The 15,468-nt window shown below is 60.1% G+C and overlaps 1 protein-coding gene and 1 pseudogene across 1 annotated transcript; one reads left to right on the top strand and one right to left on the bottom strand.

Annotated features, from left to right (window-relative positions):
- Nucleotides 1-2,574: 2,574 nt before the first annotated feature.
- Nucleotides 2,575-4,292, top strand: LOC118613778. Its single transcript, XM_036237447.1, has 3 exons — nucleotides 2,575-2,626; nucleotides 3,274-4,026; nucleotides 4,109-4,292. Exons 1-3 carry the CDS (start codon nucleotides 2,575-2,577, stop codon nucleotides 4,204-4,206), a joined length of 903 nt encoding a protein of 300 aa, XP_036093340.1. The 3' UTR covers nucleotides 4,207-4,292.
- A 1,518-nt stretch (nucleotides 4,293-5,810) lies between these two features.
- Nucleotides 5,811-5,929, bottom strand: LOC118614731 (annotated as a pseudogene).
- Between the last annotated feature and the right edge of the window lie 9,539 nt (nucleotides 5,930-15,468).

Genomic DNA, 15,468 nt, shown 5'->3' with positions numbered 1-15,468 from the left:
AAGGGCCGCCGCATGCTGGGGCTGTAGACAGTGGGGGACAAGGCCTGCCCACCCCTCGTGGTCGGGAAGGGCCGGAGCCAGGCAGCGGTCAGGGGGCGGCTGCCTCTGTCCAGATGTGAGGTGGTCTGTGGACCAGTGGAGAGAAGCCATCTTTATTGTGTGCTAGCCACCTGCGAGAGGGGCTTTTTGGTCTTTAAACCAAGTCTAGATCCAGAGAAGGCTGTTGGTGGTTCCAGAGAGACCTGCGGGTGTTGTGTGCCCCGGGGAGTCACGGGCAGCGGCGAAGGCGTGGGCTCCGTCCTCCTCCCCTACCCCCGGGGAGGGCACCCGGAAAGGAGCTGGCTCGGCCCGGCTTGGTGCGGCTCGGCCCAGAGTGTCACGTCGTGTCCCCGCTGTCCTTCCGCGAAAGGCAGTCTCGGCGTCGCGGCGCGGTGGCCTGGGCTGGGCTCTCCAGTTCCCTGTCGGTCAGAGGCGGCGAGTGGACAGCCCGGCCCTGTTCTCGCTCTGAGGGAAGAAGTGCTCCATACTTCACTGCGAAGCCCGTGAGCCTCAGGTGCTTAGTTCTTTACGGCCGTCCTTGTCAGATGGCCGTCCTTCCATTATGCTTTACTTGGTCTGCTGAGAGCTTTTTAACACTCATACATTGATGCGATGGGCTTTTAATCGGTGGCAATGATTATTTTAAAATACTCCCCTGAAATAAATCTAATTGATTTATTATGGGTCTGCAAAGAATTTAAGTCACACGGCTTTGTCTCTCGTGTGTGACCCTGGATAGACTTGCTTGATTCGTTATTGCATCTGAAAACAAAAAGGTAAGATTAGCGCCCAGGTCTCTGCCTTCCTTACGCTGCGAGTGCTCCCTTTATTGCCACAGGACGCCAACGGCTAGTGTGTGCCCCGCTGGCTTCTGGGATCGGTTTTCCAAATAAAAGGCGTGATTTTCCCCGGAGCCAAAAAAATGCTACCCCATCACTTGAGGAAGAATTAAACATCAAACTTCTTGGTTACGAGCCATTCATTGAGAAACCAAGGATTTCACTGAGGAGGGCTGTGCCCTTGGTGGGGGAGACGGGGCAGGGGTTGAGCAGCGGTCAGATCTTTGCCTCGGCACCTCGAGGGCTGAGGTGTGGGTCGGGTCTTCTGGCCCCTGGAGGCTTGAGCCCCTTCCCACAGCTTCCGGGTTGCTAGTCCTCCTCACTCTCTCAGTGGGGCTGAGGGATGGCAGCTTGTCAGCGAGAGCCCCTGTGTCCGAGGTGACGCCTGTGTTCGAGGTGACCCCACTGTCTGAGGTGACCCCCGCGTCCGAGACAACACCCAGGTCCAGGGTGACCCCCGTGTCCGAGACGACGCCCAGGTTCGGGGTGACCCCCGCGTCCGAGACGGCGCCCAGGTCCGGGGTGACCCTTTCTTCAGAGGCCGGCAGGACCTCTCCTCGGTTGGTGTGTCGTCCAGCTCGTCTTCGGCCCCTGTCACGTTCTGCCTGGCATGTGTCCCCCAAGGCTGTCGCCCCGGCTCGGTTCCACCGGCACCACCTCTGGTGCTGAGGGGTACCCAGCGGGCACCCCCAGCCCTGGCTGTCCCGGGGCAGCGTCAGGACCTGGGGGCCGGCAAGGCTGCTCCCTGTCCGGACTCCTGAGCTTCAGGGCCGAGGCTCACGCGGGCACGGACCTCAGGGCCCGTGGATGGCCGCGGTTCCACACGCGCTCACTGGGCACCTCGTGCACGCCCTCCTCACTGCTCTGCTGGGCACGTGTGCGTCTCTGCCGCTTTGTAGAAGACGCCTGACCTCAGGGCACAGTGGGAACCGCGTGGGGCTGCGCTGCGTCCCCGAGCACAGGCAGCCTTGTCTGCAGAACGATCCTGTGGCCGCCCTCCCCGCCCCGCCTCTGCGGAGCCTGGGAACCAGGTGACCAGAGGCCAAACTCCAGCGTCCCTCCCATGCCCAGAACATTCTCACCACCCAAAGTCTACCTCTGCTGTGTGCGTGGCTGCCAGGTGCTCCCGGCACGCCCCACCTCCTGTTCCAACTCACACAGGCTCTCGGGCGCGGACGGCGGGGTGCAAGCCCCTCTCGTGGGCCGTGTCCCCCCGTTTGTGCGTGGCCACACCAGTTCTCAGGGCCTCTCGGGGGCCAGCAGGGCCCCCCACCCTCTGCCCAAGTCTCTGCCCCTCACTCTCTCTCCAGTAGACCCTGCCCTGTTGTCCTTGATTGCCAGCTTCTCTTTGGAGACCAGTGTGGACAAAAATGCCACTTGTCCCCAGACCAAAGGGTTTGATGGGGCCTCTGTGGGGTGGGAGGCGACCCCTCTGCGGGTGGTGACGGTCACAGAGTTGCAAAGGCCGGAGCCGGCGTGGCTGTGGACTGCGGCAGCCTCGAGGCACGTGGTGGCCCCGTGAGGGAGCGGAGCCGCCGTGCGCCCCTCCCGCCCCTTGTACACAGCCTGGCCCTAGGGGGAGGCGGGAGGGGAAGCAGGAGACCCCCTCCCCGCCCATGGTGCCAGGAGGCTGCTGCGCCCCAGGTCGCGCAGGTGTGAGTGTGGGGGTGCTCAGAGGACAGACGGGCCCCCCGGCATGGTGCCCCAGCACCGGGCCTCTCAGGGAGCCCGGACGGTGTGTCTGCATGGTGAGGGGCACCGAGGGTACTGTCGAGCAGAGCTAGTGGTAGGCGAGGGGCGGGGGCGGGCAGGCCCGGGCCCGCCGCGGGGTCAGTGGTCTGGGCCGGCTGGCAGTCCCGCCGCGCCTGGGAGCGGGCGCTCAGGGGAATTCAGCACACCTGTCCTGGGGGGGAGTTCCCTGAGAACCTGGACCAGGACACCCCGCCGAGGCCACGGGCAGCCCCGAGAGAACGTGTGGGAACCCAGAGAGAGCCCTGACAACGGGCCCCGGACTCAGAAGATGCCGGGTGACGTAACGCAGCGGGGCCTCCACGGCGCCGTAGCCGTGGCCTTGCTCCTCCAGGCGGAGGTGCTGCTGGGGTGAAACGTCCCCCCAGATCTCTGCCAGGGACAGCGAAGGGAAGCAAGGACAGGACAGAGCTGGCCCCCTTCCCAAACCGTGCGCCTGCGGCTTGGGAACAAAGGGCGGCGGGAAGGACGCCGAGGGCCTGCCAAGCCCACGCGGGGGAGGGTGACGAAGGGCCCGGGGCGGCAGGCCGGCCGCTGGCCTAGTGTGTGTGTGTGGGGGGGGGGGGGCGGGACGGGAGAAGCAAGACTGTGGGACTGGGAGGCGGGACAAGCCGAGGGCTGGGGCCGGGGCACCCCGGGAGCGCAGGGCGTCAGTCTCTGCTCTGCGGTCCACCCTGCCTAGCTTCCTGCCCCTCACATGGTACCGCTGGGGAGCTGGCGGGCCACATTCTGACGACTCAGACGCGGGCGTCTGAAGGAAGCTCCCGTGGCTGCGAGACCAGCGCCGGCCCGGCCGGCCCTGCACCCCACTTGAGCCCTTCAGACCGGCAGAACGAGGTCCCGTGCCCTCCGCTCCCTCCCGGGGTCACAGACTGTGTGCTCCAGTCCCCGCATGCTGGCAACGGGAGGAGTCGCACGGTCCCCCATTTGCTGGGCCTGGAGCCCAGGGGCCGACGGCCCAAGAAAGGCCACTGTCGTGAATGCTCCTGGGGTTCTCCCCATGTCCCCTCAGTGGGCGCCACAGAGCGGGCCCGAGGCGTACCCAGGGGGAGGCAGCGGGCAGGACAGAGCCAGCTGACCAACGCCTTGCCCTTTGCCCTCTGGCTTTTCACTCGGCCAGCCGGAGGAGCCCCACGGGGCCGAGCACGTGCACGTGCTGAGCATGCGCTTCGCCCCACGTGGCTCGCCGGGAGCGGCGGCCAGCAGGGACCGGCCTCGTCCGAGGCCCCCTCGCGAGTCCTTGACCCTCGCTGGCCCCGGGGAGCATCTGCTCTCCAGCCCGTCCCCGGGCCGTTTTCCAGAGAACCGAAACGGAGACACCGAAAGCGGGCCCTCAGGGGTTCGCTTTGGAACCGCACTGCCCACCTGTCCCCGAGCCACAGGGGCCCCACTCCCGGTGGTAAGTGCGTGGGGAGAATGGGGGTTCAGCCACGCCTGGTTGGGGAAGGTTCTTGAGCTAGGAATGGTGTTACTTTTTTAAGGGAGGCAGCCCACACTCTCATCGCGGGGTTCTCACAGCTACGAAGGAGACCGAAGGCGGTCATGGCTGGACGGGCCCCTGCGCCAAGGTCAGGAGTAGGATACGGCATGCCCCCGGGCCATGGATGCGGGTGGCTGGGCAGGCGAGCCGAGAATGTCAGTTCCCAGGAGCCTCTTAGCTGGCAGAAGCAGCCCCTCATCCCTGCAGGGGAAAGGTGGTCCTCACTAGATGCCTCGCCTGGAGCAGACATCTTGCAGAATGACGTGTGTCATCCTCGAGACCTGCACCACCCTGTGGTTCCTGGGGTCCCCCGGGGAGAATGCCCTACATGCTGAGGGAGCTGCGGGCCTGGCTAACCCGTGCCAGCAGGACCCGAGGGTCACACGTGGCGGCAGCTCTCGGCGTGTGGCAGGATTGGTGGCCAGAGGAGCGCTCGCTGTGACGTGCATGCCTCCGGGACTCGGACGTCCGTGTTTCGGCCCCGGGAGCTGGCCCTGGCCCTTGCGGGGACGACTCCAGGGCCAGCAGCAGCGTGGTGACTGCCCCCCCTACGCGGGGATGAAACATGCCGCCTTCGCCAGCGCCTGTGGCCTAAGTCCTCCCGCCGCGGCAAGTCCAAGTCGCAAGCGGAGGCCTCGTCACCCAGCCTGGGGCCCGGCGGCCGACATCAGCGTCTCCTCAGACGGGAGAGTTACAGGGAGAAACAGGTCTCCCCAAGCTCGACACCCAGGAGACAATTTCTCCAAACCCTTTATTTAGAAGATTTAAGAGGCGCCGTTGCTACCAACTAATCGCAACACAGTGTCGTTGTGGAGATGTGTGTGTGTGGGGGGGGGGGGCGGCGTCACCTGCGGAGTCCGCCTTGAGCTGGACGTGTCGCAGCGGCTCTCGCGGTTCGTGGGGGGCGGGGGGAGGGGGGTGCCCGTCCTCACTCAGGGCACTGCAGAATCCACCAACAGCACGAAGGAGCCCGCGCCGCTCCCGCCCCCTGAGCGAGGGCCCCCTTAGGGCCTTGTCTCTCTCCCGAGTGTTGGAGTCAGTCAGTAGTCAGGGCTCCAGGGAAGGACAGACAGCTGCCTGCCGAGCTTCCTGATTTTCCCTGGGGACTGACCCGAGCTCTCCGCATCTCCTTCCTCCCAGCCCCACGCTCACCGGCCGAGCCTGGAGAGCCGGAGTCTGGGCTGACCTCAGCATTCCAGCCCCAGACCGATTCCAGCTCGTGGTCGAAGGCCAGGAGGAGGTCAGCAAAAGTCCCCGTGTTCCTGGCAGATTGGCCCACAGTGCGGGGGAGGGTAAGTACGGCCAGCAGTGGACAAGCCGTGCCTGAGAGTCCTGCCTTTGCTGCAGAATGCTGGCCTGCGAAACCCAGACCTGGAATCGATTAAAAGAAAATGGACTTGCCTTACAGACAACGTGCATAAATTCACAGTCTATGTTTTTAGAGGAGTCTGTTTGTGTGAATACGTACTCAGAGAAACAACTAAAAGGAATGTCATAACTTTTGCAGCGATTTTCCTCTGGGTAGTAGAGTATGGGTGATATTAATTTTCTTCTTTACATTTTCCAGCATCCTTCGTACATTCTATAACAAGTATTCACTACGTGCTACATATATTTATATATACAAATTGTAAATTCTTTATAACCAACATTTATATATTATGATATTTCTTGCACTTCTTGAATTTTTAAAAAACTTTTCATACCTATAGCACCTGGTCATCCTAGGTGGTCTCCCATTTAAGTACTGACCAGGCCCGACCCTGCTTAGTGTCCGAGATCAGACGGGATCGGGCTTGTTCAGGGTGGCGTGGCCGTAGACAATAAATATTTTTATCAGTAGAATACATATAGTTTTAAATGTTATAATCTACTAAATTTAAAATAAAAGAGTAGTTGCAAATATGTTCAGTCTCAGTTTAACATGGCCGGCTCCGTGACTCGGGTTGTATTAATTGAGACGGAGCATCGGGACGAGAACACCAGTTCTTATTTCTATTTGCTTCGACCTCTATTACTTTTCCAGCTTTGGTCAATAAGTAGATGGATGTGAGTTTCACGCTTCTTTACACACCTGCTGCTGGAGATGCGCCGAGCTTACGGTTATCGTTCAAACCTTTGTGGAAATTATCAACAGTCCACAGAGCAAGAGTCAGATGATGAAACGATGGACAAACAGAAGACCGTGCGACGGGTGTGGGCCGGGCGCGACCGTAGGCCGTGAGCTCAGAGCCACGCAATGCCACGCTAAGGTGGACAATGTGGACCGCGGCCGTGGACAGACACGCCTGGGAAGCCAGCAGAGCGGGACCTGGCGACGGTGCCGGGAGGCCGCGCGGAGGCCGTGCTTTTCGGGTTGTGGGTGGTGCGCGCGCAGCCGGGAAGGCGTCGCGCCCGAGGAGGACAGGGCGGGGCGCGTGGGAGGAACGCACGTCCCTGTCGCCCACGTACCCTTCCAGCTCGCTGGCGGCTGCCTCAGCCGTTTGTATAAACGATGCAGGTTTCAGGGTTGCTACTTCTGATGCTCTTTCTCACGTGAGCTAAAGAAAAGAAACTCTCGCGGCAATGCTTGCTGAGCGGCCTCACGTCCCAGGTCTGGCGGGAGGCTCTTCCTGCGGCAGCTGGGCCGCGTGTTGGGGGGTTCCCAGCGTGTGTGGGGTGGGAGGGGGTGCTCACCCCTTCCCTGCTTCCTGCAGCTCCGACCCTGCCGCCCAGCCCGGTGGCGCTGAGTGCGCCTCTGGGCCACTCTGCGGCCCCTTTCTCCTCCAACACCCCGCATGCACCCGGGTTTGAACGTGGGACAGCTCTGCTCATGCTCTTCTGCTGGTGAAGGTTCGACCGGGTCCCCTGTGTCATCGGGATGGGGACCCCGAGCCGCTAGACAACGATGTCAATCAGCGCCAGGTGGGGGCTGACGAGCGGGCATCCTGACAACCACCCGGCGGACGTCTCCACCTGTCCCCAGCTCTCACTTATTGCCCGTGCCCGAGATGGGGGTGCCCTGCGCCCAGGCCCTGCTCCGGCCCCCAGCGGCCACTCTTGCCCTCTTCATCCCCCGACTGCCCCGCGTGGTGGCTCCGGCCGGCGTCCGCGCCCGGGACTAAGCTCTTGCCACCTCGGGCTTGAGGTCGAGGAGTGTTCTCCACATCTCTCTGCAACGCACTCAAAGTGAATCTTATTTCCCTCTTTCTCCAAGGATGAGCTTCACCTCTTAGCATTGAAGTTTGTTTGTTTTCCCCTCTTTTATTCCCTTTTCTCCTCCCTCCCCCTCAATATCCAGGTCATCAAGATTTCAGGCCACATTTATGTAACAGCAGAGAAAACTGTCCTCACTGCAGATGGCAGGGGATGCTTCGTACACTGGGAGCTGCCCCACCCAGGTCTTGGGAGGGCGGGCAGGCCGAGGCCACATGACACCTGGAAGAGGCGCGTCTGGCCCTGGAGGCTGTGGGCCTCTGGCCGCAGGGCCGTGTGTGTGCGTGTGCGTGCGTGTGTGTGTGTGTGTGTGTGGCGTGCCTATCACGAGGGACCGCCATTTTTCACCGGCATCAAAAGACTGACCCATTTTCATTAACCACCTTCTGGCAGCTGCTGAAGCCTTTGTTGGGTGTGTACAGCGACCTGAAGCGCGAACCCGCTCGAGCCGGGCTGCGTGTGTGAGCGGCGAGGGGGCTGGGCGGGTGGGGGGCAAGCTCGCCCACGGTCTCCAGGGAACTCTTACCTCCTTTCTTTCTGGAAAATTTCCAGGACGCTGCTTTCCTTTTTCTCAGTCATACTTTAAACTTCTCCTCAGACACAAAGCCGAGAGTGGACAATGGGGAAACCCCGAATGCGTGACCCGGGCCGGGAGCTGGGGTTCGGGGCCGGGTGGTGGGTGCCACGCGGGCACCAGTCTCGCTCGGCTCTCGCACACGGCCGAGCCCGGCGCTGGCGTGTGAGCCAGAAGGCAGGCCAAGCCGAGCGCGCTCAGCCTGCTAAGTCCAGAGCTGAGGAGTGTTCAGTTCGCTTGTGAAATTTCACTTACAATGAAAACGTTTGCTTCCACACTTACAATAGCTAATGCTTCCCTTGCACACAGACCCCCAAGAGCCTCGGGAGGGCCCGGCCTCACTTAGTGGCGCCGTTCAATGGCAAGACCATGCTTCCTAGCATTACTATCTGCCCTAAATCTACGACGACTGTTGGGCATAATATAAAATTCACTATTTCGACAGAACAAAGTGAATGGACAAGACTGATGTCTAAATTGTTAGCCAAATATTGCCTTGGTGAAGAAATACATCGTGCCTGGACCTCCGTCTCAGCAAGACCCTGCGTGGGTGTGTTCTCCCTCTTTGGGGCCATTTAAGGGGAAGTGCGCCTGTTGCCCCAGAGCCAGTGACTGGGAGGTGGTAGGGGGTGGTGGCCGAGCGCACGGAGCCCCAAGTGCCCCATTCCCAGCTCTGCTGTCGCCCGGCCCCGAGAGACTGGTCAAGTTCTCGAGTCTCGGTGCTGTGAAGTCTGCTTAAGAGTGGCGCCCACCTCAGGGGGCATTTCCCCCAAATTAAAAAATGTTTAGATTGTGGTGAAATACACGTCACACAAAATTAACCATCTTTGCCATTTGCAGGTGGTGTTAAGGCCCACGTGGTGCGGCTCAGCCTCTGGAACTCCCCCCATCTTTCAAAACGGAAAATTCGCGTCCATTAAACGACTCCCCCTTCGTCCCCCCAGCCTCCGTCCCCACGAGTCTGCCCCTCCAGGGCCCTCGCACGAGTGAAATCGCACAAAGCTTGTCTTTTCGTGACTGGCTTATTTCACTCAGCGCAGTGTCCCCAGGGTTCGTCCCCGCTGGAGCAGGTGTCGGCCTGTCCTTCCCTTCTGAAGGCTGAGTCACATCCCACGCACGGACGGCCGCACTCTGTCTGTTTGTCCGTGGACGCTGGGTTGTCTCCGCCTTCGAGCCATCGTGAATCATGCTGCTGTAAACACGAGGGGGCAGATGCCGCCCCGACCCCTGCTCCGAGTCCTTTCACTCACATGCCCAGAGTGCAATTGCCAGATCTCGTATGATCACCCCATTTTCAGTCTTTCTGGAACCGCCATACCGTCTTCCACTCCTGCCGGCAGTGCTCGAGGGTTTAGTGGCTCTGTGGCTTCCCCAGTAGTCGTTATTGGCTAAATTTTTTTATTTTTTGATATTAGCCATCCTTACGAGCAGAAGGCAGTATCTGATTGTGGTTTCGGTTTGCGTTTCCCTAATGATTCACGAATTGGGCGTCTTGTGCTTGTTGGCCGTTCGCGTATCTTCTTTGGAGAAGTGTCCGTCTGTGCAAGTCCTTTGCCCATTTTTAAATCACATCGTTGTCGTCGTCGTCGTCGTCGTCGTCTCGAAGGCCGTTCGGAGGATTTAACGAGCGAGCCCGTGAAACCCGCGCACCACGGCGTCTGGCGCACGGCCAGCGCTCGGCGCACGCCGGGCAGCACGCTTTGTGCGGCGTGAAGCAGTCGCACGTCGGACGGTGCGTGGCGGGGAACGGAAGAAACGCCCACCGGGTCCTCCTTCCTTGCCGCACTCGCCGACGGCCCCCCGGGCCTGCGACGGCCCCCCCGGGCCTGCGACGGCCCCCCCGGGCCTGCGACCGTCCCCCCGGGCCTGCGACGGCCCCCCCGGGCCCCCCCCCCGGGCCTGCGACCGTCCCCCGGGCCTGCGACGGCCCCCCCCGGGCCTGCGACGGCCCCCCCGGGCCTGCGACCGTCCCCCGGGCCTGCGACGGCCCCCCCGGGCCTGCGACGGCCCCCCGGGCCTGTGACCGTCCCCCGGGCCTGCGATGGCCCCCCGGGCCTATGACCGTCCCCCGGGCCTGCGATGGTCCCCTGGGCCTGCGACGCCCCCCCGGGCCTGGCACCCTTCCTTCTGTCTCCCTGTCGTCTGTCAGCCTCACACTTCTCCCATCACAGCCGCGACCCCAGGCTAGACCGTGGTACCTGCCCCCGGGGGTCCTGGCTAGGCCCCCTCCCCACCCCCTGCCGCAGCTGTCATTCTGCATCTGGGAGCCTGGGATCCCAACATAGCATCTGACCATCTGGAGCCAAAACAAACAGGAACTTTAGGAAGCAGGATTAAAATAACCTTTTAAGTAAACATAAAGTCAGTGGCGTGAATCGTGAAATGCGAGCCACTGTTGCACAGCGCGCATCTTTTCTGATAAAAAATGAAAAGTGAAAGCAAACCACAGGATACCTGGGGTTGCGTCTCTGGAGGGGCCGAAGGCTCCGGTCAGGTCAGCCGTCTGCGGCGCCCCTTCTCAGGCCACACCCAGGGGCAGACCCAGGCCTGTCTCTCGTTCTATGCCCCACCCCGGCCCCCGGTACAGGAAGGCTGCACCCCTGGCCTGCTCTGCCCCCCCCACAGGCCCCCACTCCTTTTTCTTTCCCCTTGCTCTCAGGTTGGTCTCTGATCCCCCCAAACAAGCCTGTTTACTGCCTTCTGATGCGCTCCCTTTCAAATCAAATCAACATCGCAGAAATAAAAATAACCCGGCCGGAGAAACAGGAAAACATTTATGCAGACTCGTCGCGTACCCCTTAAGGCAAACAACTGGCTGCCACCGAGAAAAGAAGACCAGCCATTGCTGGCCGCCGCCTGGCCAGCTGCCGTCCTTGGGCGAGCTCTGGCCCTGGCATCAGGGTCGGGGGGCGGGGCGGCCGCGCTGGCCGTCCAGTGCCGGGGCTCCGTGCCCTCGCCCGTCCCCCGGTGCCGCCGTCCTGCCTCCTGCTGCCGCCTGCCTCTTCCTGTGCTTTCTCATCCCGACTGGAGCTCGAGTCGTGTCGTTTTCGTATTGCGTCGTCGCAAACCCCTGGGCCGCGTTGCTTCGAGTCGCCTTCTCGTTTGTGCCGTTTCGGTGGATTTTCTCTTTGGGGTTCCCGGGACGCAGACCACGAGGTGGAGGTTCACGGGCACAGATGGCATCGTTGCTCTGGGGCAGGATCGTGAGGCAGAGGGGCCGGAACACCAGGTGCAGCTCAGGACTCAAGGGATCCCCCCCATCCCGGGGGCTGCCGGTGGGCACGGCCCTGCAGGGACCGCCTGACCCAGGAGAGACGGGGGCCGCTGCGCCCATGGAGCTGCCCGCGGAGGCCTGCACCCCCGTGTTGGGACCCCCTGCCGGCTCCCGTCCCTCCGCACGGCGGGCCAAGTCCCTATGGCTGCATCAGCGCCACGGCGGGGCTCGGCTCTCCCTCGCACACTCGCGGCGGGGCTCGGCTGGCCGGCGGGCGATTCGGCTCCAGAAATCTCAGGTGAGATGCTGCCTTCTCGGACCGCTCCTGAGAGCGACTCTCTTCGGCGGGGTCCCTGGGAAACGGGGCTTGTACCCCTGACTCCATCGGCCACATTGGTTAAGTCCCCAAAGGGGGGACTCAGCAGTGAGCCGACAAGGACCAGCAGTCCTTGTGGAGTGGGCCTGGCCCTGGCGGGCATCGGGCGGCTGCCCACGGCCCGCACGGCGGGGGCTCGGACATGCTCTTTCGTGCCCGTTCAGCCCGGATTCACTGCGTGCCCCGGGAGACGACCGCCAGGCTCCTCCTTGGGGAGGGGACATCGTACGGTCACACAATTCTCATTTAGGCGTGCCCGGAGGAAGCCTGGTGGGGAGCCCACGAGTCAGTGGCCCTAAGGTACGGGCTGCAGGGGAGGCGGGCGAGGGCGGGGAATTCAGTTTAAAAACCTTTTTCTGTTATTTTCCTCTTACAACTGACACTCAGCATTCTCTTGGTTGCAGGTGTCCAGCACAGTGACCCCGGAAGTCTGGCTCCCCAGACGCCGTACACAGTTTCCGCGACGTGATCGACTCTGGTCCCTGCGCTGTACTTGGCCTCCCTGTGACTATTCCTAACTGCCGGTGTGTGCTTCTTGTCTTTTCCCCAGCCCTCCGACCCCTCCCATCCGGCAGAACCCAGTCTTCATGTCACTCGAAAGGAAGTTGTGCTCTTCGACCGCTCTCCGAGGCCCGGCCGGCGTGCCGGAAGCTGGTAAGTGGCACCCTCACGAGGGGCCGGGCACAGGGGGGTAGATGGGCGGCTGCTCCCGGCTGAGCTGAGGAGCCTCAGGTCTCCGACCTGCCCGGGTGGGCATCTCTCTACTCCCACCTGCCCGTCTGCCTGCCTGCCGATGCCTGCTCTGACAGAAAGCTGCAAGTCCACACGTGTGTCTTGTCCTCATTTAGTTTTGGAAGGGGCAAGCAGTGACCGACTTAGGACGCTAGTTCACCAGAGCGTAAAGGGCCTGCTCGGGACGCCAATGGGAGATGATTCTTGCCCTGTATTTGAGAAGCAGCCCCCCGCCCCGTGCAAATAGGATGAAAGCCGTGGACGGCCACTCCAGCAGAGTGCTTACACAATCGTCTGGGTGTGTTTCCAGGAGCCCAGCGCCCTCGCAGATCGGGGAGACCCTGGGTGAGGGGACACTGCTGGAACTGGGCTTCGCCCCATGAATTCTGGGGGGCAGGGTTGCTTAGGGATGGCTCTCGGAGGAGATGTTCGAGCTTATTTGGTTCAAACCCTTCACTTTCCTGGTGAAATAGCTGAGGACCGAAAAGGTCACAGTTGACCAAAGTCACACAGCTAGTTACAGGTAAAGGTCGCACTCGGTGGCAGCTGCTCTGCTGTGATTTGGGGAACTTGCCGCAGTACCAGGTAAATTTCATCCCGTTTGAGGTAGGTTTATATAAATGGGGTACAAACGGGTACCTAGGACACGGCCAATCAACAGGACGTTGACGCCGTGGGTTTCCCTACGTGGGGCGTCTCCTCTTACCACTTAACTCATATGTTTGATTTGAAAGTAATTATTTATTGAGAAATAAATCTAAGATACAGTGAGGTATGAAGAAGCCGAAGAAGCATCTCATAATCCTAACTCCCAGGTAATCTCCGAAACCTCGACATTGCTGGACTTGTTTACACATACATGCACACCTAACATCACTGAGCTTTACATTTAAAATTGTGGTGTAAGCAAAGTGTGTTATTAAGGCCCCTTGGGAAAGAGCAGTTTGAACAAAAGCATGATCCACTTGACACTTGGCAAAGTAGCTATTAAGTGCCCACATGCGTGTGACAACATGGAAGGTACAGGGGGGTTCAAGGATGAGCAAATCAGTCAGGGCTCGGTGCTTGTGACCTCACTTTCTGGGGGCGATGGGGGCGGGGGCAGACGTGGATGGAAAAGTACTTGGGAGGGCTAAAGCCAGCGGGCCGAAGAGTGCGGCCTGCTCCGGCCTCTCTGAGGATGTCGCATGTGGCCTGAGACCCGAATGATGGCAACAGATGATGGTCCGGGGGCCGAGTGCTCTTCTCATTCAGCCGAAGGGACCGGGGCCTGAGGCGGAAACGGTCCGAGCAAGTTTAGGAGCCCACAGAAGGCTTTGTCTTCTTCTCTAGGCTTGAGAGGAGGGGACAAAGCCTCGCGTACAGGATGGTGTCGGTCACCTCCCAGCTTAGATGATGGCACGTACAGCGAGGTACCTGACTGGCCTCACGGGCCGGTGCCTGCCCTCCCGAGCCGGTCAGCGTGTCCAGTCCTGCATCCAGGGCTGGTGAGGCTTCTCCAGGCTCTGGGCCACGTCTCCTCCCGCCCGGCACCTGCCTCCCCAGCCCTTCCCGAAGAGTGACCCACATCTGGGCTCTTCACCAATGTGGAGCTCTGAGTCGGGCCCAGCCGGCCTCCCTGGGCCTTTGTCTCTGGGGATGTTGGCCTCCCAGGCGATGGTAGGTAGGGCCGGGAGCCGCCTCGCTTTGTGGGGCGCTCTCTCCTAGGGTGAGTCATGGTCATGGTTATTTTCCTCCTTCATTCTGAAACCACCTATTTCAAAAGCATCTCCTGCCAGCCTTTTATGCTTCAAACACTTTCTTTGCTGTGATTTTTCTATAGTTATTTAATCAATTATCTTGTTTTATGAATGACTCCTTTTATGTTCTCTGCCTTTCCCTCTAACCCTTTCACAGCTCTGAGGGGCTCAGGGATAATTCAGGCTACAGCCCAACCCCCATCCCCAGCAGCCCCAGCACTGGAGGCTCCAGGCTGGCCTCTGGCCGCCCACCCTCCTGAGGCCCCTGCTCCAGGTCCCTTGGAGTCAGAAACCCTTAGTTGCATCTTCTCAGCCCGTTTTCCGCTTTCCCAGGCCCCTGCGTGTGGGGAGTGCAGCCTTACCCAGGGGCAGAGTTAAGGTTGTGACCTCCATGTATGAGCGTCTGTTATCACCCTGGACTGTTCCAAGAGACCTGAGTGCCCTACACCAAGGTGGACTGTCCTGCCGAGGCCTCGGGGTGTGAATCTGCAGAGCCCTTGGGAAGATCTGACAAGGACAGCCTAGGGTGGAGGTGCCCCTCCAAGGGGTGGCACCTGGAGGCTGTGAAGCAGGGTTGATAAGTGAGGGCCACCCAGCAGGGACTCTCTCTTTCCCATAGGCCGTGGGACAGCTCCATACAGGGAGCGCTCTCAAACTCCTTCCCTCGTGGGGTGTCATTCTCTCGGGCTTCGTCCCATCCCCACTAAGGTCTGACCAGGCCAGCGCACTTGATGAGAGCGAGCCTGGCATGCTGGTGGGAGACTGAGGCCTGGCCGTTCACCTGGCCTCTGCTTAGCTGGCCAAGGCTCACAGGGTCCCGGGCGCGTCAGCTGCAGGGAGGTGGTTCTCCCAGGAGCAGCGGATGCACTGGACAGACAGGAAGTCGCTCTCCAGGATGCAATCCCCAGCACCTTGACAGTACTCAGCACACAGCGGTGACTCAGTAAGTGCCTGACTGACGCTTTATGGGCTACCTTCTCCAAATCTATGTGCACATCCAATAAGTACATGAAAAGACGCTCGAAATCACTAACCACTAGAGAAATGCAAATTAAAGCCATAATAAGTTAAACGACGTACACATCAGGTGTCACATGGGAATGAAGCACCTGGAAATCCCACACATTGCTGTCTGGGATGAAAAATGGTGCAGCTGCTTTGAAAACAGGATGGTAGTATCTTGTAAAAACGAAACATATTCTTCCCGTACAATCCAGCAATCCCACTTCTAGGTATTTATTCAAGAGGAAGGAAAATTTATGTTCACACAGAGACTTGTATGTGAATGATTTTAGTTATGCTCTCTGTGAATAACAGGAAAGTGAAAGCAACCCAGACGTCCACCAACTGACGAAGGAATGAGCAAATTGTACTATGAAATACTACTCAGCCACAAAAAAGGAACGGCACATTAAATTATGTAGCAACATGGATGAATCTCAAAAACATTGTAGGAGAATTAAACACAAAAGACTATGTACTGTATGATTCTATTTATATGAAACTCTAGGAAGGCAAAATTATAATGACA

Source organism: Rousettus aegyptiacus, unplaced genomic scaffold (assembly GCF_014176215.1).
Source record: "Rousettus aegyptiacus isolate mRouAeg1 unplaced genomic scaffold, mRouAeg1.p scaffold_m13_p_2, whole genome shotgun sequence".
NCBI classification, from domain to species: Eukaryota; Metazoa; Chordata; class Mammalia; order Chiroptera; family Pteropodidae; genus Rousettus; species Rousettus aegyptiacus.
Note: the sequence above shows the minus strand (reverse complement) of the source record. Positions and strands in the feature narration are given on the sequence as shown.